At 55.1% G+C, this 17265-nt stretch overlaps 1 protein-coding gene across 1 annotated transcript in view; it reads right to left on the bottom strand.

Annotated features, from left to right (window-relative positions):
* The window catches only part of MYO5B (myosin VB), a 255509-nt gene that overhangs the window by 144394 nt on the left and 93850 nt on the right, over positions 1-17265 (bottom strand). The window contains exons 10-12 of the mRNA XM_054178698.1: positions 13539-13648; positions 9710-9975; positions 834-915 (exon numbers count right to left, since the gene is read on the bottom strand). Coding sequence (XP_054034673.1) covers positions 834-915; positions 9710-9975; positions 13539-13648 — 458 coding nt within the window. The remainder of the gene's footprint in view (positions 1-833; positions 916-9709; positions 9976-13538; positions 13649-17265) is intronic.

The following is a 17265-nucleotide window of genomic DNA, read 5'->3' as shown; positions in this document are numbered from 1 at the left end:
ATGATCCCAGTGCTGGAACTAGTCCAGTTCCCCTGCAGTTAGCAGGGACATCTGCAACTAGAGCAGGTGGCTCAGATCCCTAAACACCTTGAACACTTCCAGGGAGGGAGCATCCACAGTTTCTCAGGGACACACAGGGGAGTGTTTCACCAGTCTTATCATGAAAGGTTTCTTCCTTCTCTCCACTCTCAATCTTCCTCTTTCAGTTCAAACCATCACCCCTTGGCCTCTCACAACAGGCCCTGCACAAAACTCTGTCCCCAGCTTGCTTCCAGCCCCCTGGAAGCACTGCAAGGCCACCAGAAGGTCTCCCTGGAGCCTTCTCTCCTCCAGGCTGCCCAAGCCCAACTCTCTGAGGCTGGAGCCTCCCAGCAGAGCCCTTCCAGCCCTGCCAGCATCGCTGTGGCCTCCTCTGGCCCTGCTCCAGCAGCTCCCTGTCTGTGCTGAGCACTCCAGAGCTGCCACAGCACTGCAGGGGGGGTGTGAGCAGAGCCCAGCAGAGGGGCAGAATCCCCTCCCTGCCCCTGCTGCCCGCACTGCTGGGGATCAGCCCAGGACAGGGCTGGCTCTGGGCTGGCAGTGCTCAGTGCCAGCTCACGGCCAGCTCTGCACCCCCAGCACCCCCAAGGCCTTCTCCATGGGGCTGGGCTTGAGAATATCTGCTCCAGCTCCAACACACACAGTCACTGCTGAGGAGAGATGGTATCCCAAGGCCTGTGTTCACGCTGGTCAGGCTGCAGGCAAAAGCCACTAGGCAGGAGCACAGCAAAGACCAGCCCAGCCCTGCTACAGCCTCTGCTCAGTGCCTTGGAAGGTTTCCAAGCTGACCTTACCGAGTTGAACTGCTGCTGGAGCTTTTCATTGGCGTAGTTGATACAAAACTGCTCAAAGCTATTCACTTCAAAAGTCTCAAACCTGCAAAGCAATGAATAAATCAGCATTAAGCATTGCTCCATCTCCAAATCTCCTTTCCCCTGCAGTGGTGTCCTCTGTGTGATGGGGAGCACCAGCTACCCAACCACCTCTTTGCACCCCCTGATATCCTTCCCCTTTCCCCACAGTGCCTGCATTTCCTTGTCACAGCTCCAGTGACTCAAGAGGTCTCCCCTGCCATGCATGAATGAGATTTGTTGGTACAACTGTAGCTGCTGTCCAAGCAGGAACAGCCACACCTCGAGGTCTGTGCCCAGTTCTGGGCCCCTCAGGTTAGGAAAGATGTTGAGCTGCTGGAAGGTGTCCAGAGAAGGGCAACAAAGCTGGGGAGGGGTCTGGAGCACAGCCCTGTGAGGAGAGGCTGAGGGAGCTGGGGTTGCTTAGCCTGCAGAAGAGGAGGCTCAGGGGAGAATAGGATAGAACAGAATTTAATACATTAGAACAGAATAGAATAGAATAGATCAGGTTAGAAGAGACCTTCGAGATCACCAAGTCCAACCTATCACCCAACACCATCTGATCAACTAAACCATGGCACCAAGTGCCTCAGCCAGGCTCTTCCTAACACCTCCAGGGATGGGGACTCCACCACCTCCCTGGGCAGCACATCCCAATGGCCAATCTCTCTATGAAGAACTTCTTGCTAACCTCCAGCCTAAATGTCCCCTGGCACAGCTTCAGACTGTGTCCTCTTGTTCTGGTGCTGGGTGCCTGGGAGAAGAGCCCAACCCCCACCTGGCTACAACCTCCCTTCAGGGAGTTGCAGAGAGCAAGGAGGTCTCCCCTGAGCCTCCTCTTCTGCAGGCTAAGCAACCCCAGCTCCCTCAGCCTCTCCTCCCAGGGCTGTGCTCCAGACCCCTCCCCAGCTTTGTTGCCCTTCTCTGGACACCTTCCAGCTGTTCAACCTCCTTCCTAAACTGAGGGGCCCAGAACTGGACACAGGACTCGAGGTGTGGCCTAACCAGTGCAGTGTACAGGGGCAGAATGACCTCCCTGCTCCTGCTGGCCACACTCTTCCTGCTGCAGGCCAGGATGTCATTGGCCTTCTTGGCCCCCTGGGCACACTGCAGGCTCATGTTCAGCCTACTATCAACCAGCACCCCCAGGTCCCTCTCTGCCTGGCTGCTCTCAGCCACTCTGACCCCAGCCTGTAGCACTGCCTGGGGTTGCTGTGGCCAATGTGCAGAACCTGGCACTTGGATTTGTTCAATCTCCTGCCCTTGGCCCCTGCCCATCTGCCCAGCCTGTCCAGGTCCCTCTGCAGAGCCTCTCTACCCTCCAGCAGATCAACTCCTGCCCCCAGCTTGCTGTCATCTGCAGATTTACTGATGATGGACTCAATGCCCTCATCCAGATCATCAATGAAGATGTTAAAGAGCATGGAGCATGCTGATGGAGAAACAATCACTGCTGCCTTAGAAGATCCAACATGATACTTTCAATGCAGCTCAACAGAGCAGAGAAAGAAGATATTAAATTCATAATTACAGTCTCTGTATCACATTCCTGACAGCACCAAAATCAGATGCATGTCAGGAAATGACTTCAGGAAGGCAGAGGGAGAAATGGTGCTTCCAACATCTTCCCTAGAAGGAGCTTGGTGCTGGTCTAGGAGATCCCTGGCCTTCCCAAGCTCTCCCCACCGAAACAGATCCCTAGAACAAGGTCAAAAGAGGCCTCCTAGTCACAATGACAACAGAAAAAGTATGCAGCTTTAGTAACACAAACTCCAGGCAAGCAGCAGAGAACCAGTGGAGCCCCCAGGGCTGAAGCACACCACACCTACAGAGCCAGGCTTGTTCTTCACAAAGGGAACATTTTTCAGCTACCACAGGGAATTATGATAGCTGTAGTTCTATTTTTAAGACACTGTTGGAACATGGAAACAGGGGGGAAGAAAGAAGTCTTTGACACATGACTGTTAAGGATTAAACTATCAGAGGAAGAGGAAAGGCTCTCTGTGCTTAAGGAAGAAGATGCTGGGATGATAAAGGGGCAATGAAATAATTGCCAGGACAATGGGTGCTGGAGGAGCTGGGACAGCAGCCTCATGGTACCAAAGAAAGCTCTACTACAGCCCAGAGCCAGCCCTGTGCTGGGCTGATCCCCTGGGCAGCAGGGGCAGGGAGGGGATTCTGCCCCTCTGCTGGGCTCTGCTCACACCCCCCCTGCAGTGCTGGGGCAGCTCTGCAGTGCTCAGCACAGGCAGGGAGCTGCTGGAGCAGGGCCAGAGGAGGCCACAGCGATGCTGGCAGGGCTGGAAGGGCTCTGCTGGGAGGCTCCAGCCTCAGAGAGTTGGCCTTGGGCAGCCTGGAGGAGAGAAGGCTCCAGGGAGACCTTCTGGTGGCCTTGCAGTGCTTCCAGGAGCCTAGAAGCAAGCTGGGGTGATGCAGCTACTCTTGAGGCATTGCTGGGTGGTAATGCCTTCACTACACAACATCCCTGAGGCCCTGGGGAAGGGTGATGTGAAAACACAACAGCAAAAGGAGAATGGGAAAGAGAAGCAATTTCTGTGCTCAGGCAACCTGGGACTGCTCCCCCTCAACCTGCCCAGGGTGGGCATTGCCTCTGGAGCTCATGCAGCCTGTGCCAAGCAGAGAATCAGAGAATCATGGAATTGTTAGGGTTGGAAAGGACCTCAAGGCTCAGCCAGTTCCAAGCCCCCTGGGCAGGGACACCTCACACCGCAGCAGGTTGCTCACAGCCACCTCCAGCCTGGCTGCAAACACCTCCAGGCAGGAGGCTTCCACCACCTCCCTGGGCAACCTGTGCCAGGCTCTCACCACCCTCATGGGGAACAACTTCTTCCTCACAGCCAATCTCAATCTCCCCATTTCCAGTTTTGCTCCATCCCCCCCAGCCCTATCCCTCCCTGACACCCTCAAGAGTCCCTCCCAGCTTCCTTGGAGCCCCCTGCAGATCCTGCAAGGCCACAATGAGGTCTCCTGGGAGCCTTCTCCTCTCCAGCCTGCACAACCCCAACTCCCTCACTCTGTCCTCATAGCAGAGCAGCTCCAGCCCTCTGCTCATCCTCATGGCCCTGCTCTGGACACCTTCCAGCACCTCCAGATCCTTCCTCCATCCCAGCAACCGAGCTTTACAGTGCTTGGCACAACAAAGCCAGGTGTCTGGGCAGAAGGAATGTTTACATTAAACATCTGGCCAGAGCCTCAGTGTTGAATGTGCCCTTGGAGAACTCTCTCTGTGCTTGATCTTGGTGGCATGCCCATTGTCCTGTGCAGATCAGCACCTTCAGCCTTTACCACTCCAGGGCCATGACTTTCCCAGGACTCCCTGGAAATACCAATGCCTGCAGGCTCATCAGCAGAGCAATGGAGCAAGAAAAGCTTTAATGCACACTGGAGAGGCAAAGCAAGCTAGGTGGGAAAACACAACAGAAGAGGGGTAGGGTACAGGAGGAGAAGATATGGGAATAGCAACTCCTTTTTTTTTCACTTCAAAGACACCAGATGAGATTTATGAACCCTCTCAGCAAGTGCTGACTGAGGGTAAAGCAGCTGAACCACATCACCTCCAAGGGAAACATCATTAAGTTGCTAATTAAGGGGATCCTGTCAGCTAAATTTGCTAACTGAGGGAGTGGCTTGGTCACCAGCTACACACATGCCCTTGCCAGGAGGTCCTGCAAGGGCTGTTCAGCACTTGATCCCACCCAGGGATCCCAGGAAGGCACATCCCAGCTCAGGGACAGCTCTTGTGAGCAGGTGTCAGGAATCATAAGCTCACAGAATTGTCAGGGCTGGAAGGGAGCACAAGAATCAGCCAGCTCCAAGCCCCCTGCCAGGGGCAGGGACACCTCACACTAGAGGCTAAAGCTGTGCTTTGGCCTTTCTCCTCTTCCTTATTTTGCTGCATGGCTGATACCTCCTAGACCTGCTGCAGCTCTGGGGTTTATGCTGAAATATTTAAGGTTCATAAATAAGTCCAGCACACAGCTGGCTGCCTGGGCATTCACACTTCCCTTCACATGGCAAGACAGGGAACACACACTCCCCTCTCCAAGGCCGGGAATCCACGTGGGTACACTCTTCTGATGGACTCCAGCACTGCTGCTGCTGCTGCAGCAGAGGAGAGATTTTCCATCACAGAATCATCCTGGTTGGAAGAGGAATGGAATGGAATGGAATGGAATGGAATGGAATGGAATGGAATGGAATGGAATGGAATGGAATGGAATGGAATAGAATAGAATAGAATAGAATAGAATAGAATAGAATAGAATAGAATAGAATAGAATAGAATAGAATAGAATAGGTTGGAAGAGACCTTCATGATGATCGTGTCCAACCTATCATCCAACACCACCTGATCAACTAACCCACGGCACCAAGCACCCCATCAAGTCTCCTCCTGAACACCTCCAGGGATGGTGACTCCACCACCTCCCCAGGCAGCCCATTCCAATGGGCAATCACTCTCTCTGTGTAGAACTTCTTCCTAACCTCCAGCCTAAACCTCCCCTGGTGCAGCCTGAGACTGTGTCCTCTTGTTCTGGTGCTGCTTGCCTGGGAGAAGAGACCAACCCCCACCTGGCTACAACCTCCCTTCAGGGAGTTGGAGAGAGCAAGAAGGTCTCCCCTGAGCCTCCTCTTCTGCAGGCTAAGCAACCCCAGCTCCCTCAGCCTCTCCTCACAGGGCTGTGCTCCAAGCCCCTCACCAACTTTGTGTCAAAGGCCTTGCTGCAGTCCAGGCAGACCACATCCACAGCCTCCCCACATCCACCAGGCAGTCACCTGATCATAGAAGGAGATCAGGTTGGAGAGGCAGGACCTGCCCTTCCTAAATCCATGCTGGCTGGGCCTGAGCCCTTGGCCATCCTTCAGGTGCACAGTTATTGCCTCCAGGATAATCTGTTCCATCACTTTCCCTGGCACTGAGGTCAGGCTGCCAGGCCTGGAGTTTCCAGGTTCCTCCATCTGTCCCTTCTTGTGGATGGGGACCACATTGGCCAGTTTCAGTCACCTGGGACCTCTCCAGTGAGCCAGGGCTGGAGGAAAATGATGGAGAGCGGCTTGGCCAGCTCATTCAGTCTCCTCTTAAACACCTCCAGGGACACTGACCCCAACACCTCCCTGTGCAGCCCATCCCAGTGGGCAGTAACTCTTTGAAGAACTTGTTAAGATCAAGCCTAAACTTCCCCTTACAAAGCTTGAGACTGTGTCCTCTTCTTCTGTTGCCTGGGAGAAGAGACCAACCCCCACCTGGCTGCAACCTCCCTGTAGGGAGTTGGAGAGAGCAATGAGGTCTCCCCTGAGCCTCCTCTTCTGCAGGCTAAGCAGCCCCAGCTCCCTCAGCCTCTCCTCACAGGGCTGTGCTCCAGACCCCTCCCCAGATGTTTTTTTAATTTAAGGTCATCAAGTCCAACCACAAACCCAGCACTGCCAGGGCACCACTGAGCCATGGCCCTCAGCATCACATCTACACAGCTCTGAAACCCCTCCAGGGATGGGGACTCCACCACTCCCTGGGCAGCCTGGGACAGGCCTTAACAACCCCTCTGAGGAAGACATTCCTTCTAATGTCCAACCTAAACCTCCCCTGACACAACTGGGGGCTGTTTCTTGTCATCCTGTCACTTGCTTCTTGGGAGAAGAGGCCAAACCCCACTTGGCTCCATCCTCCTTGAAGGGAGCTGTAGAGAGCCAGAAGGTCTCCCCTCAGCCTCCTTGTCCCCAGGCTAAACAACCCCAGCTCCCTCAGCTGCTCCTCACCAGACCTGTTCTCCTTCACCAGCTTCATTGCCCTTCTCTGGACATGAATACAAAAATGGTTCTTTAATACTGCAGCCTCTCACCTCAGCTCAAGAGAGAACTAAGGACAGAGAGTTGAGCAGCAGAGAAAGAGGAGACAACCCCCACAGCCTCTGCACACTTCATCTGGATCTCATCCTTAGAAATCCCACCCATGGAGACAGTCCTCCCACAGAACTGCCAGAGCAGAGGTGCTCTTAGATGACAAGATGTGTAGTGAAGGCTGCTTGTAAACTTCCTGCCTTTCCAACTTAGTATTCAAGGTCCCTGAATTCTCCTCCTGGAGAAAAGGAGTCTGAGGGGAGACCTTCTAGCTCTCTACAGCTCCCTGAAGAGAGGATGGAGCCAGGTGGGGCTTGGTCTCTTCTCCCAAGGAACAAGGGATAGGACAAGAGGAAATGGCCTCAAGCTGCACCAGGGGAGGTTTAGGTTGGAAATGAGGAACAATTTTTTAGATGGAAGGTGGTTGTCAAGCCCTGGTAGAGGCTGCCCAGGGCTGTGGTGGAGTCCCCATCCCTGGAGGGGGTTTCAAAGCTGTGTGGCTGTGTAGCTAAGGGCCATGGGTCAGTGGTGACCTGGCAGTGCTGGGTTAGTGGTTGGACTTGACCACAGAGACCTCTTCCAACCAGAACAATTGTGTGCTTGTTAATTACTCAGCATTCAGCCTGCAACAGCCCTTCTGGAAGGGATTTATGTTCTCTTGATGGGACCAGACACACACAAGCATTACAGCCTGCAGCATGGACAGAGGCCAACAGGATGGCATTCAACAAGTCCAAGTGCCAGGGGCTGCACTTTGGCCACAGCAACCCCAGGCAGAGCTACAGGCTGGGGTCAGAGTGGCTGAGAGCTGCCAAACAGAGAGGGACCTGGGGGTGATGATTGACAGCTGCCTAAACATGAGCCAGCAGTGTGCCCAGGGGGCCAAGAGGGCCAATGGCATCCTGGCCTGCAGCAGGAAGAGTGTGGCCAGCAGGAGCAGGGAGGTCATTGTGCCCCTGTACTCTGCATTGGTTAGGCCACACCTTGAGTCCTGTGTCCACTTCTGGGCCTCTCAGGTTAGAAAGGACATTGAGACACTTGAAGGTGTCCAGAGAAGGGCAACAAGGCTGGGGAGAGGCCTTGAGCACAGCCCTGTGAGGAGAGGCTGAGGGAGCTGGGGTTGCTTAGCCTGGAGAAGAGGAGGCTCAGGGGTGACCTTATTGCCCTCTACAACCACCTGAAAGGTAATTGTAGACAGGAGGGAGTTGGTCTCTTCTCCCAGGCAAGCAGCACCAGAACAAGAGGACAGAGTCTCAAGCTGTGCCAGGGGAGGTTTAGGCTGGAGGTGAGGAGAAAGTTCTTCCCCGAGCGAGTCGTTCGTCATTGGGATGTGCTGCCCAGGGAGGTGGTGGAGTCACCGTCCCTGGAGGTGTTCCAGAGGGGATTGGATGTGGCACTTGGTGCCATGAGGTCTGTGGAGACAGGTTGGACTCGATGATCCTTGGGGTCTCTTCCAACCTCAGTTATACTGTCAGACTGTGATACCCTTCCCCCTCCCTCAGCAGGAAGGAGCTGCAGGTCCCTGTGACACAGGCAAGGTGCTGTGCTCCCTGGTGACAGCAGTGCTGTCAGAGCATCCTCCTTGCCCAGGCGCTGGACGTGACGCGCAGACCGGCGGCTCGGGGAGGCTTGGCTTGGGTGTTTCTTTTCCCCCCCTTCCACACTAACAGGTTTTCAAGCCCAGTTTAATCTTTCATGAGCGTTATCCTCAAGTCTCCTCTGAGCCTGACTTCTGAAAGCCCAGTGTCTGGTTTCCTCAGACATCCAATTTTCTGCAGTGACCCACTACTGTCCAGGCAGCTCCCTCTCAGAGCTTTATTCATCACCTCCCAGCCTGCAGAAGTCTCTGTCCGTGGAGATAATGATCAGGAGCAGCTTTTTCTACCTCACAGTCCTCACATCAGGCTCTGCCACTCCCAGATAATGATTGAAGATGTCCCAGGTCTTATGCTACGTTACCAAGGGAAGCCCAGACACATGCAAACCTCTGAGGGCAACCTCTCCACCTCAAGCCATCCCACTAGCACCCCAAAACAAAGAGGATCGTGCTGGCACCCTACTTGGTGCAAGTGTTCCTGAAAACCTCGAGTATGGCAGCAGTTTTCTGAGGCAGATGGGCAGGCACTGGGCTCCTGTCACCCTTTCTGCTGCTGTGGCTGCCCAGCAGATGTTAAAAGCAGCACCCCAAACAGCAGTAGCTGCAGAAACCCCACAAGAGGTTTGACACTTGAGATCCAATTCCAGGAGCTCATTTAAGAGCCACAAAAGCTTCTTGCAGCTGACCCAGAGCCACGTGGCAGGGTCTCATTCTGCACTTCAGATTCACCTAGAGCTGGCAGAGCTTATGAGGAGTCTGCCATCACATGGGATTTGGGGATGAGCAACCTCAGGAGCTGCACCAGGTCAGGGACTGGCTCCTGGATATACTATGATGGCATTAACCAGGTTGGAAGAGACCTCAGAAATCATGGAGTCCAACCTGTCACCCAACACCATCTGATCAACTCAACCATGGCACCAAGAGCCTCATCCAGCCTCCTCCCAAACACCTCCAGGGATGGTGACTCCACCACCTCCCTGGGCAGCACATCCCAATGGCCAATCTCTCTTTCTAGGAAGAATTTCTTCTTCACCTCCAGCCTAAACCTCCCCTGGCACAGCTTGAGACTGTGTCCTCTTGTTCTGGTGCTGCTTGCCTGGGAGAAGAGCCCAACCCCCACCTGGCTACAACCTCCCTTCAGGGAGTTGCAGAGAGCAATAAGGTCTCCCCTGAGCCTCCTCTTCTGCAGGCTAAGCAACCCCAGCTCCCTCAGCCTCTCCTCCCAGGGCTGTGCTCCAGACCCCTCCCCAGCTTTGTTGCCCTCCTCTGGACACCTTCCAGCCTCTCAACATCTTCCCTACACCAGGAGCTGCAAGCAGGCAGGGCCTAGGGAGCAGGCTGGCCAGCAGCAGCCGCTGCCTACCCGTAGATGTCGAGGACGCCGATGAAGGAGTGCTGCTTGCCGCCGGTGTGCAGGGCCTTGTTGATGTGCTGCACGATCCAGGAGAAGAGCTGGGCATAGATGTGCTTGGCCAGGGCGCTCCTGGCGTTGACCACCTGCTGCACAGACATGCTCTTCACGTAGGTCTCGGCGGCGGTGACGAGCTTGCGGTGGCACAGCCAGTGCTGCATCTGGCTGAGCTCCACGCCCAGCAGGACGCAGAAGTGGTTCAGGCTCTTGTCCTCGCTCTGTGGAGGGGGAACAAGATGTCAAGCCAGCAGGCTGGTGACACTCTGGAACACAAGGAGTTTTAACACAGCAGGTTCACAGAATCACAGCACGGTGTGGGAGCTCTGGAGCTCACCCAGTCCAACCCCCCCTGCCCCAGCAGGGCACCCACAGCAGCTTGCCCAGCAGCACAATGCACAGGGGAGGTTGGAAGCTCTCCACACAACCTCTCTGGGCAGCCTGCTCCAGCCCTCCAGCACCCTCACAACAAACAACTTTCTCCTCCTGCTCAACTGCAACCTCCTGGGTCCCACTTTGTGCCCCTTGCCCCTTGTGCTGTCCCTGGGCACCACTGAGCAGAGCCTGGCCCCAGCCTCTTGCCCCCCAGCCTTTATCTCTTGCTGAGCATTGCTCAGATCCCCTCTGGGGCTGCTCTTCTCCAGGCTAAACAGCCCCAGGGTTCTCAGCCTTTGCTCCTCAGAGAGATGCTCCAGGGCCCCTCAGTATCTCCATGGCCCCCACTGGGCTCTCTCCAGCAGTTCCCTGTCTCACTGGAACTGGGGAGCCCAGAACTGCACACTGCAGACTTGACCTCACTGGGACAGAGCAGCAGGGGAGGCTTTCCAGATCAGTGCAAGAACTGAGCAGCATGTCCTGCTCTCCAGGGAAATAACTGTGGTTCTCTGTGCTTGACAGGAAACAGAAAAGCACTGAGCACTTCATCTAGTCTTCAAGGACATGGATGACACAGCTCATGGAGCTCTGAATGGTGGAACACACAACCACAGCTTAGCTCTGCTCTGGCTGTCCTTAAGGGCTTGATTGCCCACACAGAGCAGATTTCCACAGAGGCTGCTGACAGCAAAGTGACTCTGCACTTTCACAGACTCACAGAATGGGTTGGGTTGGAAGGGACCTTCATGATCCATCTAGATCCAACCCCCTGCCACGAGGAGGGAACACCTCCTGCTAGCTCAGGCTGCTCAAAGCCTCATCCAGCCTGGCCTTGAACACCTCCAGGGAAGGAGGCATCCACAACCTGTTCCAGTGTCTCACCACCCTCCTTTACTCCTCCTTGAGCTGCAGCTACAAGCTCCTTGCCCAGGCTTTAAGTTTAAGCCTGGGTTGTGTTTCTTCATGACACTAACTCCAAGGCCACAAAATGCACCTCTAGGATGCTTCACCACTAGGAGAACTTTTTGACCAGGTCACAAGAGGATTGATTTAGTACCACACAATTCCATCTGAAGGTAATTAAGTATGACCTCCATTACAGAACTCAGTGTTATCAGAGCAGCCTGTGTTGCCAAAAATCAAGCAAATTACCCCCAGTATCTACTAATTACACATCACTTTATCTCAAGGGTACCACCAAAAACGTGTGCACACAACCCATTTTAATATTCTAATGAGGAGCAAACAACCCAGGCTGGGGCTCACAGATAATGGACAGGATGGTGTTTTCTATATCATCAGCTGCTTTTTTCTACCCCTCTCCTGAACAAACAAAGAATCAGAGGGAATAAAACCACACCACTAAGGCATTTTTACTGTTATTTGTTGTTGGTAATTAGCTGTGTGTGGTGCTCCTTCAGATATGGGATTGGCCACATTAAAGTAATCACAGAATCACCAAGGTTGGAAGAGACCTCAGAGATCATCGAGTCCAACCTGTCACCACAGACCTCATGACCAGACCATAGCACCAAGTGCCACATCCAATCCCCTCTTGAACACCTCCAGGCATGGGGACTCCACCACCTCCCTGGGCAGCACATCCCAATGGCCAATCTCTCCTGCTGGGAAGAATTTCTTCCTCACCTCCAGCCTAAACCTCCCCTGGCACAGCTTGAGACTGTGTCCTCTTGTTCTGGTGCTGCTTGCCTGGGAGAAGAGACCAACCCCCACCTGGCTACAACCTCCCTTCAGGGAGCTGCAGAGAGTCAAGAAGGTCTCCCCTGAGCCTCCTCTTCTGCAGGCTAAGCAACCCCAGCTCCCTCAGCCTCTCCTCACAGGGCTGTGCTCCAGACCCCTCCCCAGCTTTGTTGCCCTTCTCTGGACACTTTCCAGCAGCTCAACCTCTTTCCTAACCTGAGGGGCTCAGAACTGGACACAGGACTCCAGGTGTGGCCTAACCAGTGCTGAGTAATAAGAGTAATGGCTCTGCTTGTAGCAACCTGGTTGTAGAGCATCACACCTTTAGCTGGGTGGGACTCACTGTTCCCCCCTCTCCCCCAGATCTGTCTGACAAGTCTTTGAGGAAAGCAGTTAAAGAGGGGCTGGGACTTAAGGAAGTCATCAACCACTGAATCACCCTGCTGATGGGCTGGGTAGAGAGGAGGGAAAAAGAGACACATCATCTTCCAGAGAGCAAAAGAAAAGCTACCAGGACTAGCTACCAGGTGCCCTCAAGGAAAACCTGGAGGAAAAGGTTCTCCTACAAAGGATGAGCTTCATAGCAGCAACACGTGGGGACATTGCTTCAGGGACACCTCACTCTCTGCAGCTCCCTGAAAGGAGGTTGTAGCCAAGAGGGGGTTGAGTCTTTTCTCCCAAGGAACAAGTGACAGGGCAAGAGGAAATGGCCTCAAATTGTGCAGAGGAAGTCCAGGCTGGACATGAGGAACATTTGCTTTCCCCAAAGGGGTGCCCTGGAAGATGTTGCCCAGAGCAGTCTCCATAGTATCATAGAATCAGTCAGGGTTGGAAGGGACCACCAGGATCAGCCAGTTCCAACCCCCCTGCCATGGGCAGGGACACCCCACACTGGGGTGTCCTCAGCCTGGCCAGAGCCTCATCCAGCCTGGGCTGAAACACCTCCAGGGACAGGGCCCCAACCACCTCCCTGGACAACCCATTCCAGGGCTTCACCACTCTCATGGGGAAGAACTTCCTCCTCACCTCCAGCCTCAATCTCCCCACCTCCAGCTTCATTCCATTCCCCCTAGTCCTAGCACTACCTGAGATCCTGAGCAGTCCCTCCCCAGCCTTTTTGGAGCCCCCTTCAGATCCTGGAAGGCCACAATTGAGGTCACCTTGGAGCTTTCTCTTCTCCAGACTGAACAGCCCCAACTCCTTCAGTCTGTCCTCACAGGAGAGGTGCTGCAGCCCTCTGCTCATCCTCCTGGCCCTTCTCTGGACACCTTCCAGCACCTCCAGATCCCTCTTGCAATAGGGGCTCCAGAGCTGGAGGCAGTACTCCAGGTGGGGTCTCCCCAGAGCTGAGCAGAGGGGGAGAATCACCTCCCTGGCCCTGATGGCCACACTTCTCTTGCTGCAGCCCAGGCTCTGGTTGGCTCTCTGGGCTGCAAGTGCACTCTGAGAGCTCCTGGTGAGCTTCTCCTCCCCCAGCACCCCCAAGCCTCTCTCCTCAGGGCTGCTTTCCAGCCAGTCCCTGCCCAGCCTGGATTTGTGTCTGGCAGGCATTTCAGAGCTGTGGAGATGTGGTGCTGAGGGACAGGGTGTAGTGGTGGCCAGGCAGTGCTGGGTTAGTGGTTAGACTTGATGGTCTGAAAGGTCTCCTCCAACCTGATTCCTGAGAGCACACAGCCCCCTGCACAGCCCACCCTTGCTGGCGACCTACCAGCACGCTGCAGGCATCGCCGTCTCGTTCCGCTTTGATTTCCACGTTCCCCAGGTGCAGAATGGCAGCAATGATCCTAAAAAGGGTGGTCTGATGAGACTCCTTCACCCCTGCAGGCAGAATTGACAGCTGATGGTCAAAGCAGGAACAAAAAAACCACCCTAAAAGCCTGCAGGTCTGGGTGTTCATTTCTGGTGTTTGATTTCCTTCCCAGGCTCCTGGTTTCTAGAGGCATCAAACCTCTCCCTTGGCACTGGGTGAGGTTCTGAGCAATGGCTCAGAAATCATACAATCAATAAGGTTGGAAGAGACCTCAAGGATCATCAAGTCCAACCTGTCAGCCGACACCTCATGACTACTAGACCATGGCACCAAGTGCCAGGTCCAATCCCCTCTTGAACACCTCCAGGGATGAGGACTCCACCACCTCCCTGGGCAGCACATTCCCAGGGCCAATCTCTCTTGCTGAGAAGAACTTCTTCCTAACATCCAGCCTAAACCTCCCCTGGCACAGCTTGAGACTGTGTCCTCTTGTTCTGGCGCTGGGTGCCTTGGTCACATCCACCCCATGCAGAGCTACAGGCTGGGGTCAGAGTGGCTGAGAGCAGCCAGGCAGAGAGGGACCTGGGGGTGCTGGTTGACAGATGCCTAAGCATGAGCCAGCAGTGTGCCCAGGGGGCCAAGAAGGCCAATGGCATCCTGGCCTGCAGCAGAAGAGTGTGGCCAGCAGGAGCAGGGAGGTCATTGTGCCCTGTGCTCTGCACTGCTCAGGCCACACCTGGAGTCCTGTGTCCAGTTCTGGGCTCCGCAGGTTAGGAAAGAGGTTGAGCTGCTGGAAGGTGTCCAGAGAAGGGCAACAAAGCTGGGGAGGGGTCTGGAGCACAGCCCTGTGAGGAGAGGCTGAGGGAGCTGGGGTTGCTTAGCCTGGAGAGGAGGAGGCTCAGGGGAGACCTTCTTGCTGTGTACAACTCCCTGAAGGGAGGTTGTAGCCAGGTGGGGGTTGGTCTCTTCTCCCAAGTACCAGAACAAGAGGACACAGTCTCAAGCTGTGCCAGGGGAGATTTAGGCTGGAGGTGAGGAAGAAATTCTTCATGGAAAGAGAGATTGGCCATTGGGATGTGCTGCCCAGGGAGGTGGTGGAGTCCCCATCCCTGGAGGTGTTTAGGAAGAGCCTGGATGAGGCACTTGGTGCCATAGTTGAGTTGATCAGATGGTGTTGGGTGAGAGGTTGGACTCCATGATCTCAAAGGTCTCTTTCAACCTGGTTAATTCTGTTCTGTTCTAAAGCCTGTGACACTTTCTCACAGCATCCTCCTGCAGAACCTGGCTGCTCATGGCTTGGGTGGGTGGATGATTCAGTGGGTGATGGCCAGGCCCAGAGAGCTCTGGTGAATGGAGTTAACTCCAGCTGGTGGCTGGGCACCAGTGGTGCTCCCCCAGGGCTCAGTGCTGGGGACAGCTCTGTGCAACATCTTTATCAGTGAGCTGCATGAGAGGACTGAGGAACCCTCAGTACATGTACAGATGACAGCAAACTGGGCAGGAGTGTTGATCTGGGGAAGCTCTGCAGAGAGGTCTGGCCAGGCTGCATTAATGTGCCAAGGCCAAGGGGATGAGGTTCAACAAGGCCAAAGGCTGGGTCCTGCACCTGGGTCACAACAACCCATGAAGGCTCCAGGCTTGGGGCAGAGTGGCTGGAAATGCCTGGTGGAAAAGCACCTGGGGGAGTTGGCTGACAGCAGCTGAAGATGAGCCAGGGGGTGCCCAGGTGGCCAAGAAAGCCACCAGCAGCCTGGCCTGGAGCAGCCATAGTGTGGCCAGCAGGAGCAGGGCAGGGATTGTCCCCCTGAGTTCAGCTCTGGTGAGGCTACAGTTTGAATTCTGGGTTCTGTTTTGGGCCCTTCAAGAAGGACATTGGGGAGCTGGAACAGGTCCAGAGAAGGGCAACCAAGCTGGGGGAAGCTCTGGAGAAGAGCAGCTGCTGGGGGAAGCTCTGGAGAAGAGGGCTGGTGAGGAGCAGCTGCTGGACCTGGGGGTGTTTAGTCTGGAGAAGAGGAGGCTGAGGGGAGACCTTCTGGCTCTCTACAGTTCCCTGGAAGGAGGCTGAAGCCAGGTGGCCTCTTCTCCCAAGGAATAAATGACAGGGTAAGAGGCCATGGCCCCAAGCTGTGCCAGGGGAGGCTTTGGTTGGATATGAGGCACAATTTCCTCCCAAAAAAAGCTAATCAAGGCCTGGCTGCTGAGGGCAGTGGTGAAGTCTCCATCCCAGGAGGGGTTTCAAAGCTGTGTAGCTGTGGTGCTGAGGCCCATAGTGTAGTGGTGAGCTGGCAGTGCTGGGCTAAGGATTGGACCTGATGATCCTAAAGCTGTCTTCCAACAGCCCAAAGGGTTGTGCAACAATCACACGGGCACAGAGCTACAGAGCCTCTGCAGCTTTTGCAGGAGAAGGAGTCACTCCTCTGTGCTCACAGCTCAGCCAGCAGACCCTGCTGACAACCCAAGCAGATAAATCACCACCTCTTGCCAGGGCCCCACCACGGGAAGTGGGAGTTAAAGCCTCCAGCCTGCTGCCGCGGCAGGGTCAGCAGGGAGGTGCTGTGCAGCTCTGCCTTGTGCTCCCCAGTGCCCCACCAGGAGCTAGGTGCTGTGGATCTTCACTGGGGCTGTAAGATGTTATCACTTGATGTTATTTTTTCCCACAGGCTCTTGCAAGCACTCCCAGCAGCAGCTCTGCTGCACATGGCCTTCCTGCCACATCTTGCAGTCTGACATCCCAACTGGGCTCCTGTGTCCCTTTTTCTGTTCAGTGCTGGTGTCCTAATTATCCACCCAAGGTCTCAGACATCACCTGCTGGCTTTTGAATTATCAAGAGCTCTCCTCTCCCTCTCTGGGGACTTTTCTGTTATCAGCACAGTGAGAAATGTTTCAAGGTTACCAAAAGGAGCAGTGCTCTGCTGGTACTTGGCACTCTTAATTGGAGTTAAGCCTGGCTAGGGTGGGGATTTGCAGATAAATCTGACTTCTCCTCATCACACATGAAAAAGGCAAGGCTAGGAAGGGTAGCAGGCATTTCACCAGGCCCTGAACAGAAGCAGACAGAGCTGAAATCCACTGAAGGGAAGTGAGGGAAGACAGAGCCAGAGGAAGCTTGTGAAGAGCAGGAAACCATCATCAAACTGGCAGTGGAGGAAGAAGGTCATGTAGTGCTTCAAAGGGACCAGCAAGGACACAGGGGGTGCTGAGGGGGCAGAGAAGGGGTCCAAAGAGAGCCTGCATGTGTCAAGGACATGAGGAGAGAGTTCTCTGGGGATCACAGTCCCATGGGCAAGCTTGGAGCAACCAGTGGGTGTTTTGGGGTAGTTAATAGTTAGAAAAGACACACAGGCTGAGCAGGAGGAGGGCAGGGGCAGGAGGAAGGAAGGGGCAGGAGGAAGGAAGGGGCAGGAGGAAGGAAGGGGCAGGGGCAGGAGGAGGGCAGGGGCAGGGGCAGGAGGAAGGCAGGGGCAGGAGGAGGGCAGGGGCAGGAGGAGGGCAGGGGCAGGAGGAAGGAAGGGGCAGGAGGAGGGCAGGGGCAGGAGGAGGGCAGGGGCAGGAGGAAGGCAGGGGCAGGAGGAGGGCAGGGGCAGGAGGAGGGCAGGGGCAGGAGGAAGGCAGGGGCAGGAGGAAGGCAGGGGCAGGAGGAAGGAAGGGGCAGGGGCAGGAGGAAGGAAGGGGCAGGGGCAGGAG

Source organism: Dryobates pubescens, chromosome Z (assembly GCF_014839835.1).
Source record: "Dryobates pubescens isolate bDryPub1 chromosome Z, bDryPub1.pri, whole genome shotgun sequence".
NCBI lineage: Eukaryota > Metazoa > Chordata > Aves > Piciformes > Picidae > Dryobates > Dryobates pubescens.
This window is presented reverse-complemented; position numbering and strand designations above follow the sequence as displayed.